This window comes from Mastigoproctus giganteus, chromosome 1, assembly GCF_048544385.1.
Source record: "Mastigoproctus giganteus isolate SK-2022 chromosome 1, ASM4854438v1, whole genome shotgun sequence".
Taxonomy (NCBI): domain Eukaryota; kingdom Metazoa; phylum Arthropoda; class Arachnida; order Uropygi; family Thelyphonidae; genus Mastigoproctus; species Mastigoproctus giganteus.
This window is the reverse complement of record NC_143575.1, coordinates 90757191-90773728: the sequence shown is the minus strand read 5'-3', so window position 1 is coordinate 90773728 and position 16538 is coordinate 90757191. Positions and strand designations below refer to the sequence as shown.

Below are 16538 nucleotides of genomic sequence, written 5' to 3'. Positions count from 1 at the left end.
AATGCACCACAGTGCACTACATATAATACTGATTTGACAGTGAAGCGTATCCTACTGGACTGTGAATTTTATAGAAGGATGGGTAGAACATTTTCAGCTCTGTACTCCCACCTGTTCTTATCATTGGAGATTATTCAAACCTCACTAATATAAAAAATTGCATGAAATATGATCTGGCAGGCACAGTATGGCCACGTTAGCCTTTATGCTAGTAATAAACATACTAGTGCCAATACCACATGGACATCTCTTGTCAAACCACAATAGGAAAATGGTTACAACACCCACCAAACTTCCAACCGTTTGTTCAGTATTTGTATCGAAGAGCTACTCAGAAATCTGAATATGAAGATTGTCCTCCCTTTACCTATGCAACCTCTTCCATTCTAATATGCTCACTTATCAGCGTGCAATTTTTCACTTAAAAAGTGGGGAAAATTTGTCATTCTATCATCTGTGTAAAGTAACTCTCAGCACACAGCTGAACATGTTGATTTCTTGTCAATTTATATAGATGGCTCTAAGTCAGAACTGTCTCTGGGATCTGGCACTGACTTTCCAGATATTATGACATCCATGCAGATTCTCCCTGAATGTAGCATATATACTTCTGAGTTGCATGCTTTAGAAGTTAGCCTTGAGCCAAGCCCACCATCACCAAAAATGTATGATATATAACAGTTCTTTAAGTTCGTTTCAGCCTTTTTATTGATGGGATATAACCCCCGTCCTGTCTGGGGTACTTCAGAGGTTACAGTATCCTGAATCTCAATTTCATATTTGCTTCTGCTGGATCCCCATCCATATTGAAATCAGAGGAAATGATGTGGCAAGCAAATCAGCAGTGACCCTGAATAACCCTTCCATGCTAGTCCCCTATACAGACTACTATGAATTAATACAACAGGAACTGGTTCCCCACTGGTAATGTTTGGGCAAGGACAGGCAGCAAACATATACCAGATTAAGCCTATAATTGAAAAATGTAAATCTAGTCATTCTTTTCTGAGGCAGAAAAGAATGACTAGATTTTCATTCCGAGGGCAGGCTGATAACCTTCCTGTATGTGAGCACTAAGACCATTTTAAGCATTAAACACATTTATTGATGAATGTTGTAGAATTTTTGACACTTTTAATCATCTGACTGAGTATTATTCACTCAGTCAGTGAACACTGCAAGGTAGAAAAAAAAATATTCAAATGTACAAGGTTGAACAAAAGATAACCTATCAGAAATTAGGTTATGCCAAGACTCATGCTGTTGCAGACATTCTTTCAGGTATGCCAAGGTGCGCTTGCTACCTGGGGGTCTGAAATGCTGATGGAACTGATATTCAGTAGACACATAGGTCGAGTGGACATGATTTCGATAAATTCCATTTGGTCTGTGTCAGCCAGATCTTCTGCTTGCACTTTCATGGTGGTAGGACTGTTAGTAACCCTGGTATAACCCATATGTGCAAGTCTTGAAATACAGGAACTAGTGTGCTAGAGATGACCACCCAGGTGCTAATCAACGTAAGCAGGGGTCAAGGAGTGCCACTCCTCTGTGCTACCAGGCTAATAAGTGGTAGATGATTCTCGTCAACCAGTGCAATTTCACCACTTTGCTTATTGGAGACTTGAAGTGATGGAACCCATGTTTAGTCTCCAGAGCAAAGCTCCAGCAACCTCTCTCCCCATCTTTTGAGATTATGATTGATATCATGGTTAGATCCAGTCTTCCTTGCATTTTGAGAGTACAGTTCTAAAACAGGGTTTGCAGGCTGGCCACTAGAGTCCACAAGACTGAACCTGTTGGTAACTTTCTGGGAGGTTTCCAGATTAGCTAGTGTACAATCTCACTACCTCTACTCTGCCAGATAGTGACTGGAGGGAATCTGAACAGTGTGTATGTGGGGGTGCATTGTGAAGGCCATGTCAAGGAGCTGGATACATTCTTGCCATGTGTATGCCATATCCAAAAATTTCATACTTCATACAGCATGTTCTTACTACTGAATTCATCACGAATTGTCAAACTAATAGAACTTATCTGCGAAAAGATCTAAACCTCCCAAAGACTTCCTCATTTGTTTCACAAATATACGTGGTATCAATTCTAATCTGAACGATGTCCATTTTCACTTACAATCTGCCAAACCCCGTGTACTCTTTCTGATAGAATCCCAATTATCAACTGATACAACCACAATCTATCTCAGTTGTCCTAACTATTTGCTGTGTGATTCCTTTCACTTCAAAAGTAGTACTATTGCATATGTCCATTCTGATATTCCCTGTCGCAGACTTAGTTATTTGGAATCTTCTCTTTTCGATCTTCTTTAGCTTAAAATCTCTCTCTCCCACATTCTGTCAAATTCATCTGTTGCCTCTATCGTTCTCCCAGCTCCACTAATCACTTAGAACTCTTTAACTTTCTCTCTTTGAAACTTGACTTTCTCCAGTCCAACTTTCCTAACTATGAGGTAATTTTCCTTGGTCATCTTAATGTTCACAACTCCAGCTTGCTTCCGTTTTCTAGTCATAAAGAGATGCTGAGGCTTTTGCAATTAGTAATGACCTCACACAGATTGTTGTTTTACCTATCAAAATATCAGACAATCCTAACCATGCAGATAACACACTTGATCTTTTTCTCATAAACAACCCTTCTAAGTACAATTGTGGTGAGTGGTCTTCTAGGCACCTCAGATCACAACTGATGGTCTTTTCTCCAGTGTTCACTTTCTTTCTCTTTTTTTTTTTTTTTTTTTTGTAGTTGTTGGTGCATCAGCTTCTGTGGCCATAATGCACCTCCCAAAGTTTTTGCAGTACTTTGATTCAAGCCCGAGGCGGGATTCGAACCCGCAACCTTTGGGTTGCCAGGCAGGCACTTTACCCACCCGGCTAGCCCGGTCGGCGTGTTCACTTTCAACCTCATGCTGTTTGGCATAACAAGAATGGAAAATGGGATGATCTGCGAGATTTATTTTCTTTGGTCGGATTACTGTTTCAAATCTTTTGATGTCAATGTTTGTTCATGTCATGTCAGTGAAATTATTCTTGTAGGGATGAAATCCTTTATTTCACCCTTTATAAACCTTGGTTTTCCAATAAATGTGCTAAGGCTGTTCAAGATAAGAATGTTGCATATCACAAATTGGCTTGTATCCAAATCTCCAGCTTCATTTTCTGCTGACACCAAAGCTCACAACAACTGTAAAGCAGTTATTAATCAGTCTAAACTAGATTTCAAACAGGCTAAGATTAGATCAAATGGTAGTCAAGCATTCTGGTCTCTTGCCAAAACTGTTGGCCACAACTTTTGCTCAACTCCATTCCCACCTCTGTGAAAACCAGATGATTCTATTGCCACTTCAGCCAAAGATAAAGTTGATCTGGTCCATCATAATTTTCTTCAAACTCATATATTGACGATTTTGGTAAACCATCATCCAATGCTTTCTTTCTTCTCCCTTGAAAAGTATATCAGAAGGATTTTGAACAATCTTGATGCTAAGAAAGCTCCAGGTACTGATAGTATTTCCTCACTTGTTCTCAAAACTTGTGCTACATTTAACCAGTTAATATCAACACATGTGGCTGTTAGTGTACCCTCATCTATGTCAATTGCCAAATTGGCTGATTAGTCTCATCTGTACAGCAGACAACTATAGGGCAATGTTAGGATGAATTGTGCTAGCAACATTGCTTACTGTTTCAACAGTTGCTTTTCATGCTCTGCCAGAAATTGTAAAATTGAAAGCATCAGCCCCAACTAAGACAGACCTGCCATGCTTAGCAAATATGGATATTGAAATCAGTATCCTTCAGAATGAGCAAATCTTCATGACATGTATGCCTTATCTTTCCAAAAAAATATGAAACCAGATTGCAACAAACAAGTTGGACACAAAGAGATAGGCAGAACTGTAGAATTTTCAAACAAATCTCTCAGATTGTTGTTAACCTCACAAAGAAAATATGGGGCATGCAGGAATAAGTGGGAATGAATCCACAGACAAAGTAGCTCTTCAAATTAGCTTCTGTGGTTGGAAATTTTCATAATGACTGCAACGATACTACACCAACCGTTATAAACTTTTATTGAAATAAAATAAAATTGTGAATATAAGATAAAATAGGCAAAATGAATAGTATAATTAAGCCAGATAAAATAAGATACACTGTCTTTACAATAAAATAAAATATGTAGATCACGGGATAAAAGCGATAAAACACCAAAGCTTTCAGAGGTATCCACCTCTTTTATCACTGTTGATAAAGGAGGCGGATGCCTCTGAAAGTTTCGGTGTTTTATCGCTTTTATCCTGTGATCTGCATTGTTTTATTTCATTGTATATATTTTATTTTTATTGTACAGACAGTGTATCTTATTTTATCCGGCTTAATTATACTATTCATTTTGCCTATTTTATCTTATAATTAACAATTTTAATTTATTTTATTTCGATAAAAGTTTATAATGGTTGGTGTCGTATCATTGCAGTCATTATGAACATAAAGACAAAGCAGCAAACCACATTTCTCCCCAGAAGCCATTTCTTACTCTATACACAGACTGCAGACCAGTTATTCAAAGGGTTTGAGCCCGTGACCACCAAATACGGGAAGGTCAGGGAATGACTACCGCATATCCCCAGAGCAATATGGCCTTAGTTGCTAATGCTCCTAAAAACCAAATAACAAACAAACCGTTATTCAAAGAGCCTGCCAAACCCCAACATTGGAAAATGGTATTCAAGCTTAAGAAAGTTAAGGAGAGAAGAGGTAGCATTAGCTAGACTAAAAATAGGACACACTCTTTCCTTCTCCAAGCAGAACCTCCAAGATGCCAAATTTGGGACATAGTCAAAACAGACTTGTAAACTGTCCTAAATATCAAAATGGGAGACAAAAATTGTTTGCGACTCTCCACCAGTCACAGTCAGCTATCACTCTTTCAGACCACCTAGGTGATAACTTCAGTTTTTCAGAGGCAATTAATCTTTATTTTTTGTTATAAATACCATATAAACAACAAAAAGACTAATACCTTAATAAGTAAAACCATACCAAAGTTTTACTTATAATAAGAAAAGTGAAATGACAGAGATCCATAGGGACATACAAAAAAAAACTGGCATACTATGATCTATAAAGTCAATGTGCCAATAAAACCCTTAACCAACCAAACACAGTATAGCCTCAGATGTCAATGTGCTGTATAAATAATTCCTGTACTTATTAGCAAATTAATGATATATGTTTAACTGCTGCCTTATTTTCAGGATTACCGTATTTCCCCATGTATAAGACGCACCTTAATTTTGGGGCCTGAAATTTGAAAAAAAATGTATTACATAAAGTTATTGAACTCAAGTTTTATTCATCATAAAATTCATACAACTCCTCATCACTGTCAACTCCCATCCATTAGCTTGTCCTCATCTGTGTCTGATGACGAATCACTGTCTTCATATATTACCTCGTCCTCAGTTCCATCTATGGCATTTGAAATGCCACAATTCTTAAATGACTTGACAACGATCTCAATCTTGATATTATCCCAGGTACAAACTTCTCCTATAGTTGGTTTCTTCACTCTTCCTGCTGGTGTCAAATTGTCCCCAGAAGACTTCATCCATTTGTTCCATTCGTCTCTCTCATGGTAGCTTTGAAGGGTTTGTTAATGCTGACATCAAGTGATTGGAGCTGGGATGTCAAGCCTCCAGGTATGACGGCAAGTTTTGTTTTTTGTTATGTGTGCCCTGAACTGATCAAGCACCAATAGGGCAGGTTTGCGTAAGAGCCCACCTGGTCTCCTGCTCCAAACTTTCTCAAACCAGATCTTCATCCAACCCTTGTCATGAACGTGGACAATTACTCCCAAGGAATGTCTTCTTTTGGCATTGTTTTGCATTTGAAAATCAGCATAGGAGGCAGCTTGGTTCCGTCGGCACAACAAGCTAGAACAACTGTATAATGGCTTTTTTCATGTCCACTTGTCTTCACAGGTACAGTTTTCACCTCCTTCTTATCAACAGTTCTGTTACTTGGGACATCAAATTGAAGGGGGACTTCGTCCATATTCGCAGTCTGTCCCAACTCAAACTGATATGTCTTCCGACATTGAATGACAAAACGATGAAATTCAAGGACCTTCTGCTCATAGCTTTCAGGCAAGTCTGGTGCGTGTATGCATGCTTAGTCCATTCCGTTTCATGAACCTGAAGCACCAATTGTGTCCTCCTTTAAAATCAGTAACTTCTTGCCTTATGAACCATCTTTGTGGACACAGGAATTCCAATTGCCCTTCAATCCCCTCTCTAAATCAGGCCATTTTGCTGACTTGCCTCTCATGGCCTTCTTCTTCCCGTAGCCAGTCTCCGATTGTTTTCTCAGTTGGAGGAGGACCAAACTTACGTTCAGCAGCACGATTTTCATTCACTTTTGCAAACTGGATCACTTTTAACTTGAATTCAGCACTGTACGAAAATCTTTTCTGAGCAGAACGTAACCTAATATACCGGTAACAAGTGCGAAAAAGTGGGAAATGCAAGTAAAAAAAATCTACAACCACTGTATAAGACGCACCCAGTTTTTAGACCCCAAATTTTTCGAAAAAAGGTGCGTCTTATACATGGGGAAATCGGTAATTCATTCGCTGTAATCAGTAGATAGAAATTTTAAACTTAATCACGCTAAGCCATAGGTTTCCAAACTGGGGAATCCTAGTTTCTGAGGAACTGTTGGGTTCCATTCAATTTTTAAAGAGAAAGATGATTTTTCAATCTTTATTATGTTTTGATGACAGAGGCAGATAACTTAGAAAGTCTGGGTTGCAGGTCAGATATATTAAAAATATCCAAGTTTCAGAATTGTCTTCTGTGGTACCCTGGGTTTCCGGAAAGAGATTTTGCAGTATTAAATTATTTTTTTTTTATCATTGATTGTTTTATTGAATTTTTACACTTGTATTATTGTTTTTAAAAATTAGGGTTCTGGGGAAGAATTAGATTTACAAATGAGTTGCATTGTAAATTTGGACATACAAAAGTGTTTTGTGGTAAAAAACATTTAATTGAAACATAAAATTATAATCCATTATGAAAAATAAACATTTCATAATTTTTTTTATTTGTGCATAAAATGCACCGAAATTGTGCAGTAGGCTATTAAATAAAAAGCAGTACATTTTTGCTTTGCATTTTTCCTGTACTATTCTATCACACTCACTCCATTCTTAAACTCGTGAACAGTTTATGAATTTTAAGTTTGTCTCTTCTGTTTAGAATGTACTCATAGTAGAAGACATCATTGATACAGGACTGACTATGCATAAATTATTAAATGTATTAGAGGAGTATAAGCCTAAATCTGTTAGGGTTGTTAGGTAAGTGTTAAACATTTTATAATACTTCATAGGTTAGTCTCTGAAACATAATGTGCTACAGATGGTAGCACATCATTAGTTTCCTTAAATATTATATTCAGTGGGAAGAATAATTAATTTTGTAAAGTCATAGTATGAAAAGCAAGCATTAATGTGTTTTCATTAAAAATAGCTGGTGCATTTCTGTTATTCATTTGTCAGGTGTTTAGAGAAAATAATCTCTCTGTTCCCCTCCCTCAAATCCCTTGCACATAACATATTGTAGAACTAACTGCAGTTATGTGATTTTAAGGAAATTGTATCTTGCTGTGGAAACTATGTAATGCAGGGAGATAATTAACAGCCTGTGAAAGTAAAGTGTTCAATCCTTCATTGTTCTCTGACTTATAAAAGTGCATTTTACAAAAGCAAAAAGTCAAATTGTTTAAGACAATTATGTCTGTTAATGATTAATTTAAAACATAGTGAAATTCTGCTAGTGCATGTGTACACTTATATGTAATTAAAGATAAATGAATTACAAAAGTAAGTAGGTGCAAAGATCAGTATTCACAAGGTCAAACCTACATAATGTGGAGAGACGATTAACAAAGTGAAGTTGGATTCTAATATGGAAGCACATTACAGAGTAATGAAAAAAAAATAATTACATTGTTTGTTTATACTCTAGGACGACCAAATAATGTTAGAGCAGTGAAAATCATGTAATAATTATCCAAACAGAAAATGTTAAACTAATTTTTAAAAAACCTCCTGTTTAGCGCCACAAACCTATTTTCCTTATGTTTGTCCATGTTTTTGAATGTGAAAAGTTGGCAGCTGTGTATATTGCATAATATACTATTTCTTATTATTCTGTTAACAATGTTATGCACACACTGAGTAGACCATACATCATTTTACCATGGAGTGTAATTTGCTTTAAACAGTAATGAACTGTTATTTGTATTATGATAAATGTATTGTTAAAGCTAATAAAGTAACATTTGCAGGAAATTAAGAATTAAATTGACATATGACCCACCTTGTTCACAAAATTAGCTATAACTGCACTGTATGGGATTAACTTCCATATTTTTGTGGAAGAATTTACTGCTTTTACCTTCTTTTTTAATAAACAATTTTTTTTGCATGCTTGCTGTATAGAGTTTCCTTTCTTATCTATATGTAGGCATAGAAACACAGTTTGTTGATACCTAATCAGGTGTAGCCCCCTATAAATTTTTATTATGTATGCATTAAATATTTCAAATATCTTAATTTTTCCTTTATAGCTTCATTCCTTCTAAATTGACTTTCTCCCATTTAATTACTTTAACCTTAAATATGTACTTTTGCTATTGCTTAGCACACCTAATATCTCCATATACAGGGTGATTCACTACCAGTGCGACAAACTTGCAGGAGGTGTAGGGGGCACAAAGACAAATCAGAATCACACAGCATTGCAGGGTCCGAAATGCCTTTGTCATGCGGTAGAGGACGTTGAACGGGAGGTCGTGTGAACAGCGATCCCGCTGGAAGTCAGCATTTGCGAACCATTTCTGTTGAAGAAACCAGTAGCAAAAGTCCTCCGGAATGTATAATCCGCAGGCTCCAATGATTGGACATGTTGCAGATGGTATGAACTCATTTGGTTTGTTGACAGTATCCTGCATACAGTGGATTGGGAAATACCCAATCGTTGGCCTATCGCTCGAGTACTCTTACTCGGATTGCCTTCTGCAAGATGTTGGACATTCTTCTCATTGTCTGGCGTCCTCGTCCGCTCTCATGAAACAACCAGTCTCACGTGCGAAAATCGTATGATGAGGAGCACGCCTGTGCGGGAAATGTTCCTGGTACAAGCGCAGGGCGGCGCGCCCATTACAGTCTGCAGCTCCAACGTTTGAATACTCGTCCATCTTACTGCCTCCCCGTTCAACGTCCTCTACCGCATGACGAAGGCATTTTGGACCCTGCAAGTTTGTCGCACTGGTAGTGAATCACCCTGTACAGAGAGAGATATTTGTAATGCAACTGAACACTTATTTATTCAGTTGAATTAAGCTTGTATGGTGGCAGGTAGGTTTCGAATGTATTATATACTCAAACTCACTGTTTTCTTGTCTATTACTGCAAGTATGGAGTTCTTAATTTAGTAAGTATAGTTTTTTATGATGCATACCCTTAGGGATTTCAGTTCCATTCCTAGTTTGCTGTTATCTTTTTAACACTTATTTGTGATTAATAAAATGGCCTTACTAACAAAGCACTAGAACTCAATATTATTGGGGAAACAGTTGTGCATGAGTGATTCATTTTGTTTGATAATTTCTCTATTCAAAACCCCTGATGAGTAGTGGAGGAATGTATTGATAATAATGATATTAGTATTAACATTGGCAAATATGTTGCTACTGAATTGTGCCTTTAGGTGCACATATTATTAGTTAGTATCATATATGCTTAATCTGCCTGTAGTGTAACTGAAAAATTCATCTAAAAGTGATACTAATTGTATAACAGCAGTAGCATTAATGTAAAATAAATAGTCTAAAGTACTGTATTAAAATTAATTCAAATATATAATGACTCTCCAGGGGATTGAGAAAAACAGTCGTTATATTGATTGTTCGTAAAGTTACAATTAAATTGTAAATAGGCTATATACCTATCAAGACCATTGTTTTATACTTTAATCTATTAAAACAATGGTAGAGCACAAATAGAATTAGAAGGTGCAAAATACTCATTTAGTTTGGTAGCTATCTGAGAATGATCAGCTACAGTGAAACCAGTCTGATTCACCCCTTTCTTTTAAAGAAAGAAGCCTTTGCAACTTGATTACAGACTAGCTTATATCTGCCATACACCTGTGGTGCCACCCATTTAGGCCTAAATCTTGAACGGTATTTCTTAGTTGGCTTAGTACCTGAAGGCTTCCCATTTAGAATTCACTATTTTTAACATCATCAGTTGATCCCATTGTATGGAATTCAAAAACTCTCTGAGACCACTGTAGTACCCTTTAAGTAAATCCTACATCAATACACTGTGATCACTGCCACCTAGTGGTTCCTTTATCTGAAGAATCATTGCTAATAATCAAATCAAGAGTATTACTCCCTCTGGTTGCTTCTCAAACATGTTGCTGTAGAAAACATCTGATAAATTCACAAAAGTCATGCTAGTGTTTGAATGACAAACCCCAAGTTCCAGTCAATATCTGGAAAGTTAAAATCCCCCATTATGCCTATAACACACACCTACTCTCATTTTCCTTTTCCCAGTGCTTATGTCACAACACCCTAACATTGTCCACCAATTTCAATTGGATACACTTCCTTAACTAACAGCATAACCTCTCCTCCCTTCCTGTACTGCTTATATCCCAAAAATATCCACTTTTGATGTCTTGACGAGCACTTCAAATTTATTTACTATAGTCCTAGCATTGGTGTACATGCAAGTATACATACACCTGTTCTTGCTTTTCAGGCTGCTGCTCATTCCAATAGAAGCAGTGCAAGAATCACTTTCACCGCTGTCTGTGGATCCCCTCCCAAGCTAGCAGTTTTCTGACCCACCTACCACTGCCTCGATAGCATCAGCAAATATTCTTGCACCCCATACATTACATAAGGTGATTGATGATGAGGGTAGTCTTGGATCCTAGACAAAAAGCCTTCTTACCATTAATATGTACAGCCAGAAGTGAACTACAACCATAATCTTATCCTGCTATTCTTGAGGTGCTGTGACGGACATAAACATGTCCGACCTCCTTCTTGAACTATGTATACAAGATACCAAGCCATTAAGTGGGGTCTGGCAGGGGGATTTGTTGACCCCGCTAATTTTTAAAGATGCCTTCCTATGTTGGGTTTGGCTTGGGAAGTTTTAAGACTAATGTAATTGCCTTCTTGACCGTACATATAATTTCTTTAAGGATAGAGGTCTTGCTGTAAGTTTAAATAAGAGTTGGAATTTGTCCTGGATACCATTGGGCAAGGAAAAGAAAGTTGAGGGCTGCTATTGCCTCCTCAGGAAAGCACCTTTAACAACCCCAGCAGAGATTGTTCATTCTTAGAACTTACCTTCTAAGATTTTATCTTTAATTAACTTTTGGTGGGTAACAGCAAGCAAATTAAATAAAATAGACATTCAAGTTACTGAATCATATGATTACAGTACTTTCATACGGATATAGTTGATGGAAGACTAGGTATCGCGCCATTTAGGTGGATGATTCTGTTATTGAAGAGGGAGCAGCTGTCTCCTTCTCTTAAATTGAGCCAGGGAATATGGAACTAAGTTGCTCACATAGAACATGTGTTAAAAGTCATGAGAGGTACAGGAGGAGGCTCGGTTTACTGCGTGTTGTATGTCTCTTGGATGCACAAGTAGTGGGATGGAACTTGTTATTATGATCCAAACCAACAAATAAATGATAATTTGGATAAATTTCCAGTTGCAAGTTCAATCAGAGTCTCATACAGGGGAGTATGGTGCTAGCCTGTTCATCAGTGTTATTGTTGATAGATTTCCTAGCATTGTTCTATATTTATGTATGCTTTCTTTGTGGGCTAACTTATTAAGTTTCCATGGGATCAGTGCTGGGGTCCATTGTTGTTTTCATTAATGACTGTAATCAAGGTCTAGGGAAAAAAATTAGGTTGATGTGCTGAGAAATGGCAATTGACAGGTGCAAGCTACTGCATATAGGTAGCAATAATCCCAGAGTAACATAGCAACTATGTGGTACTACACTCAGATTAGTGGAAAATTAACAGGACCTGGGTGTAATTGTGCTGCCGGGTCTAGAAACCTCATTTTGGGAATAAAGGAGTGTTCTGCAAATTGAAATGTTTAAGGCTCTGACAGAACTTTATCTTCAGCCAATAACTACTGTTAATACCTTGCTTTTCTTTAAATTTCATTTGATACTATATGCTAAAAAAATACATATTCATTACAGTCTAAACATATTAAATATGTAACCTAGACAACCATGTGGGGATATATCTGTTCATGCCCTTGTTTAAAAATTGGAAAAGAGATGATCATACGGTGATAATTTCCTACTGAGGCAATCATATCTGTTTGTTTCCATGATTTCTAAAGGAAAAATAACTACTTATTTTGATTGCTCCTTTTCACCAATGTTGAACTGTTAAATTCTAGTACAAGTCCAAATTTTGTATTTTTATTTAAACATTTTTCCCATTAGCTATTTTGAAGTCCTTTTATTTACATATATAGAATGGGACTATTGTCCAAGTGGTACCAGCACTTTGTTTTGATAACATTAGATTCAATATCTTCACTATGAATTAAGACTACACTGACTAGAAACTAACTAAAGGGTTTTTAGGCCTTCAGTGACTGCTATCTGAGCTTGATCCCATGCAACAAATCTTGAATGGGATTGGGGCTCACTTCCGAGACACCCAACTTTATCATTGAAGGCATAAAAAGTTTTCAGTTAATATTCAGCCATTGTCTGCTGCAAAGCAAAGAGGATAGGTTAAATACCAGCAGTAAAATCTATGATGTTTAATTTTTTAGATCATCCTGTGAAGTGGGCTAGAATGAATACATGCTTATCTATAAATTAATATTTTGAATCTTTTTCAGTCTAGTTGTGAAGAGGACTCCTAATAGTTCAGGATATAGACCTGATTGTAAGTATTATGAATAACAATCTAGATATACATTTAAATTGCTTTACTTTTGTCAAGGTTAAAAAACCATAATAGACCATTGTGTAAACTAGTATTCCTTAGATAGAAATGCCTGCAATCAAGTTAGCAGTGGTTGATTTTCCTATTAGTCCTGGATGCCTTAACTGAATATTAATTTCAGATATATGGGAAATAGTGCATTTTCAATATTGATGTACACTGATGGGCCAGTAGTTATGTAAATCGAAGCAACTGCAGGTGAACTATGGCACGCGATATAAAAAAAAACACCTGATACTGAGCTCTGTTAATCAGTGTTACTCTTGTTCGTCGTGGCCGACCGGGCTAGCCGAGTGGGTAAAGTACCTACCCGGCAACCCAAAGGTCGCGGGTTCGATTCCCGCCTCGGGCTTGGATCAAAGTACTGCAAAAACCTTGGGAGGTGCAATATGGCCACAGAAGCCGATGCGCCAATAACTACCAAATCAAAAAAAAAAAAAAAAATCTTGTTCGTCAGATAGGAAAGGCAGCGGAATTGAGTGACTTTGAGAAGGCCAGACGACTGGTACATCTTTTCATGGCAATGGTCTTCCCCTCTCAGCAGGATAATGTACCATGCCACACCCCAGATCATACAGGTTCTTGTGGCATCCATGCTGGGTATGAGTTGTTTTGAGGGATTGTGGTGAAGTGACTTTCTGAGAAAATCTAGTACTCAGTTTTTTCCCTAGGTGTTTAAGAAGTGTCCTTTTCATTTGGTTACTAATGGAACCACACTTTATGCAGAAACAAAGTTAGTATTATCAGACATGAGAACATATCTTGTGATATTATGTCTGGAAGATGATAGAGTCTCACTTATTTGTATATTGGATCTGGCAGTTAGTGTTATGTGCTACTCTCAAATTTAATATTGGTATAGGGTGATTTTGTCTTTTCAATGAAAGAAAGGTTCCAGCTGGTGAAGATGTAATCATACTTGTCTCCTTGCTCTCAAAACATAGACTGTTTGATGCTTCCCTCCTTAAATAGCAGTTATCACTTAATTAAAGACATTAAATTAAATGAATCTTTAGTTTATTTCTAAGAGTTCATGTTTGTTCTTCCACTCCCCATAACTGTTTACATCTCAGGGTTTCAAAAATACTAATATTATTTATTATGCAGCATCTGTCTCTCATGGAACAAATTAAATATTTGTACTTTTAACTCCCTTTACTTTTTAGATATTGGGTTCGAAATTCCAAATAAATTCATTGTTGGTTATGCCTTGGATTATAATGAATATTTTAGAGATCTAAATGTAAGTAACTTTTTATTTTAATTACTAGATACAGTAGAACCTGGAGATTTAGAACTTCTTATGAGGGAAAATGACCAAAGGGTATGAAATATTAATGACACATACATAAGCTCTTGGTGGATACCACCAACCATGCCTTCACAACTTGTTTGATTATATTTAAAAAATGTAATTATAATAATATGCGATGTATTCTTTAGTTGGGAAAATTACAGTTGCTTATCTGGGTTCTACTGTACATGTATTTATTTTTCTAAAGTAGTATGAAAGGTGTTTTAATTTGTTATAATTCTCTGGTGATACTCAAACTTAGAGGGCTTGAGATTATACTCACTTTAAAAATGACAATATTGTACATGAAAGGTATTAGAATGTATAGTACTTGGTACCATGCATGGGTTGAAGAAGAAACAGTTGTTCCCTGAGTTTTAAGTTCAATCTTGTGAAAGGTTTTTGGGCACCATCATCCTAAATATGTGATCTTGCCTAGGAAATCTGAGTATTGTTGAAGATAAAAAACAGGATTGAATTATGTTCCCTTTGCCCTATTGGTGGATATCTGAGAAGTAGTTTGAACAGATGGAATGCAGTGTGCTATCATATACTATGAATAGGAAGAAAAAGAACCAAACTTTGTGGTGGAATTTGAAGACAGATGCTATGACTTGCAGTGAACAAGACCTTAATGATACGTCAAAAGCAACTGCTTCAATTTGTCTAAAAATAAGATAGATGAACATCATTGAGACCATATGTATTTGTGAAATGGAGGTCTTGTTGTTCCAAAAACTTACTATAATATTTTTGGTGTATGAAGACTCCTTGTCACAAGAGAAGCATTCAACCTTTTTCTCCCTCATACCATTTGCAGGGAATCAGGATGCAAATTTTTAATGAATAAGTGTTTCTAAACTAAGCTCAATTGTTGTCATGTAATTCTAGTATATCCCACTCAGTGTTGGGGGAAAGAAAAGAAAAATCTTGCATTGTCATCCATAAAGTGTCTATCACCTCTAGGAGAACTTATGCTAGGGTTGTCTTAGATACTTTAAACAATTTTCAGGAAAAATGTGTTGGTTTTATCATCTGGAAGCACTGGACTGCAAAAAAAAAAAAATGTTGGGCATGTCTAATGAACTAGTAGTAGAAGATTTAAAATTGGTAGAGGCATTTGATGCAGCATCAGCCCAAAAAAAAAAAAAAATCCACTTCACCCCTCTGTTTGTTCGAAATACCTGTCCAGCTGAGCCTTAAACTTATTTAGGCTATCAACTTCCACCACAAGGGATGGAAGTCTATTCCACCAACCAACCACCCGCTGGCTAAAGGCAAATTTCCTCATGTCTATCCTACATTTGAATTTATGCCCTCTCAGGTGATTATTCTGAGCAAGCTCAAACCATTGCCTTATACAAGAAAATAATCACCTCCTTATCATTGACAATACACCCTGAGCTACTCTTGCAGCCCGTCTGCACAACCACTGTAGTACCACAGAGTTGATGGGTTGCTGTTTCCCATCTCTCAGCTCAACCTTTCCAGATCCTGTTGCAATAGTGTCCTTGACAAACCATCATTTATAAATACAGAAAACAATAATTGACCCAATACTGAACCCTGAGAGACTCCACTAATAACCACCCCTTTATCCATAGCAGCAATATCAAAAGCCTTTCTAAGATCCAAGTTATTTCCTGCATCATAGTATCCAATCAAATTGGTCAGGCAAGACTTCCCCTTAACAAAACCATGCTGTGCTTCTTTAACTTTCCAGGAACAGAAGTTAAACTAACAGGTCTATAATTACTTGTGTTGCCCTTTGATCCTCCTGAGTCCAAGGGTTTGCTTACTTCCTTTAATATAACTGGATAGATCCCATCCACCCCAGGTGCCTTTCTTGTATTTATCTTCAACCCTCCACTTTACTCTCAGTTATTACAAGATTCTTTAGCTTACTGCCAGAGGTGTATTGAACTCTGGCATTCTCCTCATGTGTGAATGTTGATGCCAAATATTCATTCAGTTTGTTAGCTACCTGAGCAGGATCAAAAACAGTTGACCAATCTAATTCATCCCCTTCCTTCTTGAGTTTACATAAGTAAAAAACTTTGCATCCCTTGCAACAGATCAACTTGTATCTATCCCTAAACCTTGAACAATATTTCTTAGTTGGTATGTAAAGCCTAGTT

General features: G+C 36.9%; 1 protein-coding gene across 1 annotated transcript in view; it reads left to right on the top strand.

The window, feature by feature from the left end:
• Positions 1-16538, top strand: part of LOC150090985 (hypoxanthine-guanine phosphoribosyltransferase-like) — a 96575-nt gene that overhangs the window by 79381 nt on the left and 656 nt on the right. Inside the window, exons 5-7 of the mRNA XM_090379413.1 lie at positions 7280-7380; positions 13000-13046; positions 14273-14349. Coding sequence (XP_090235539.1) covers positions 7280-7380; positions 13000-13046; positions 14273-14349 — 225 coding nt within the window. The remainder of the gene's footprint in view (positions 1-7279; positions 7381-12999; positions 13047-14272; positions 14350-16538) is intronic.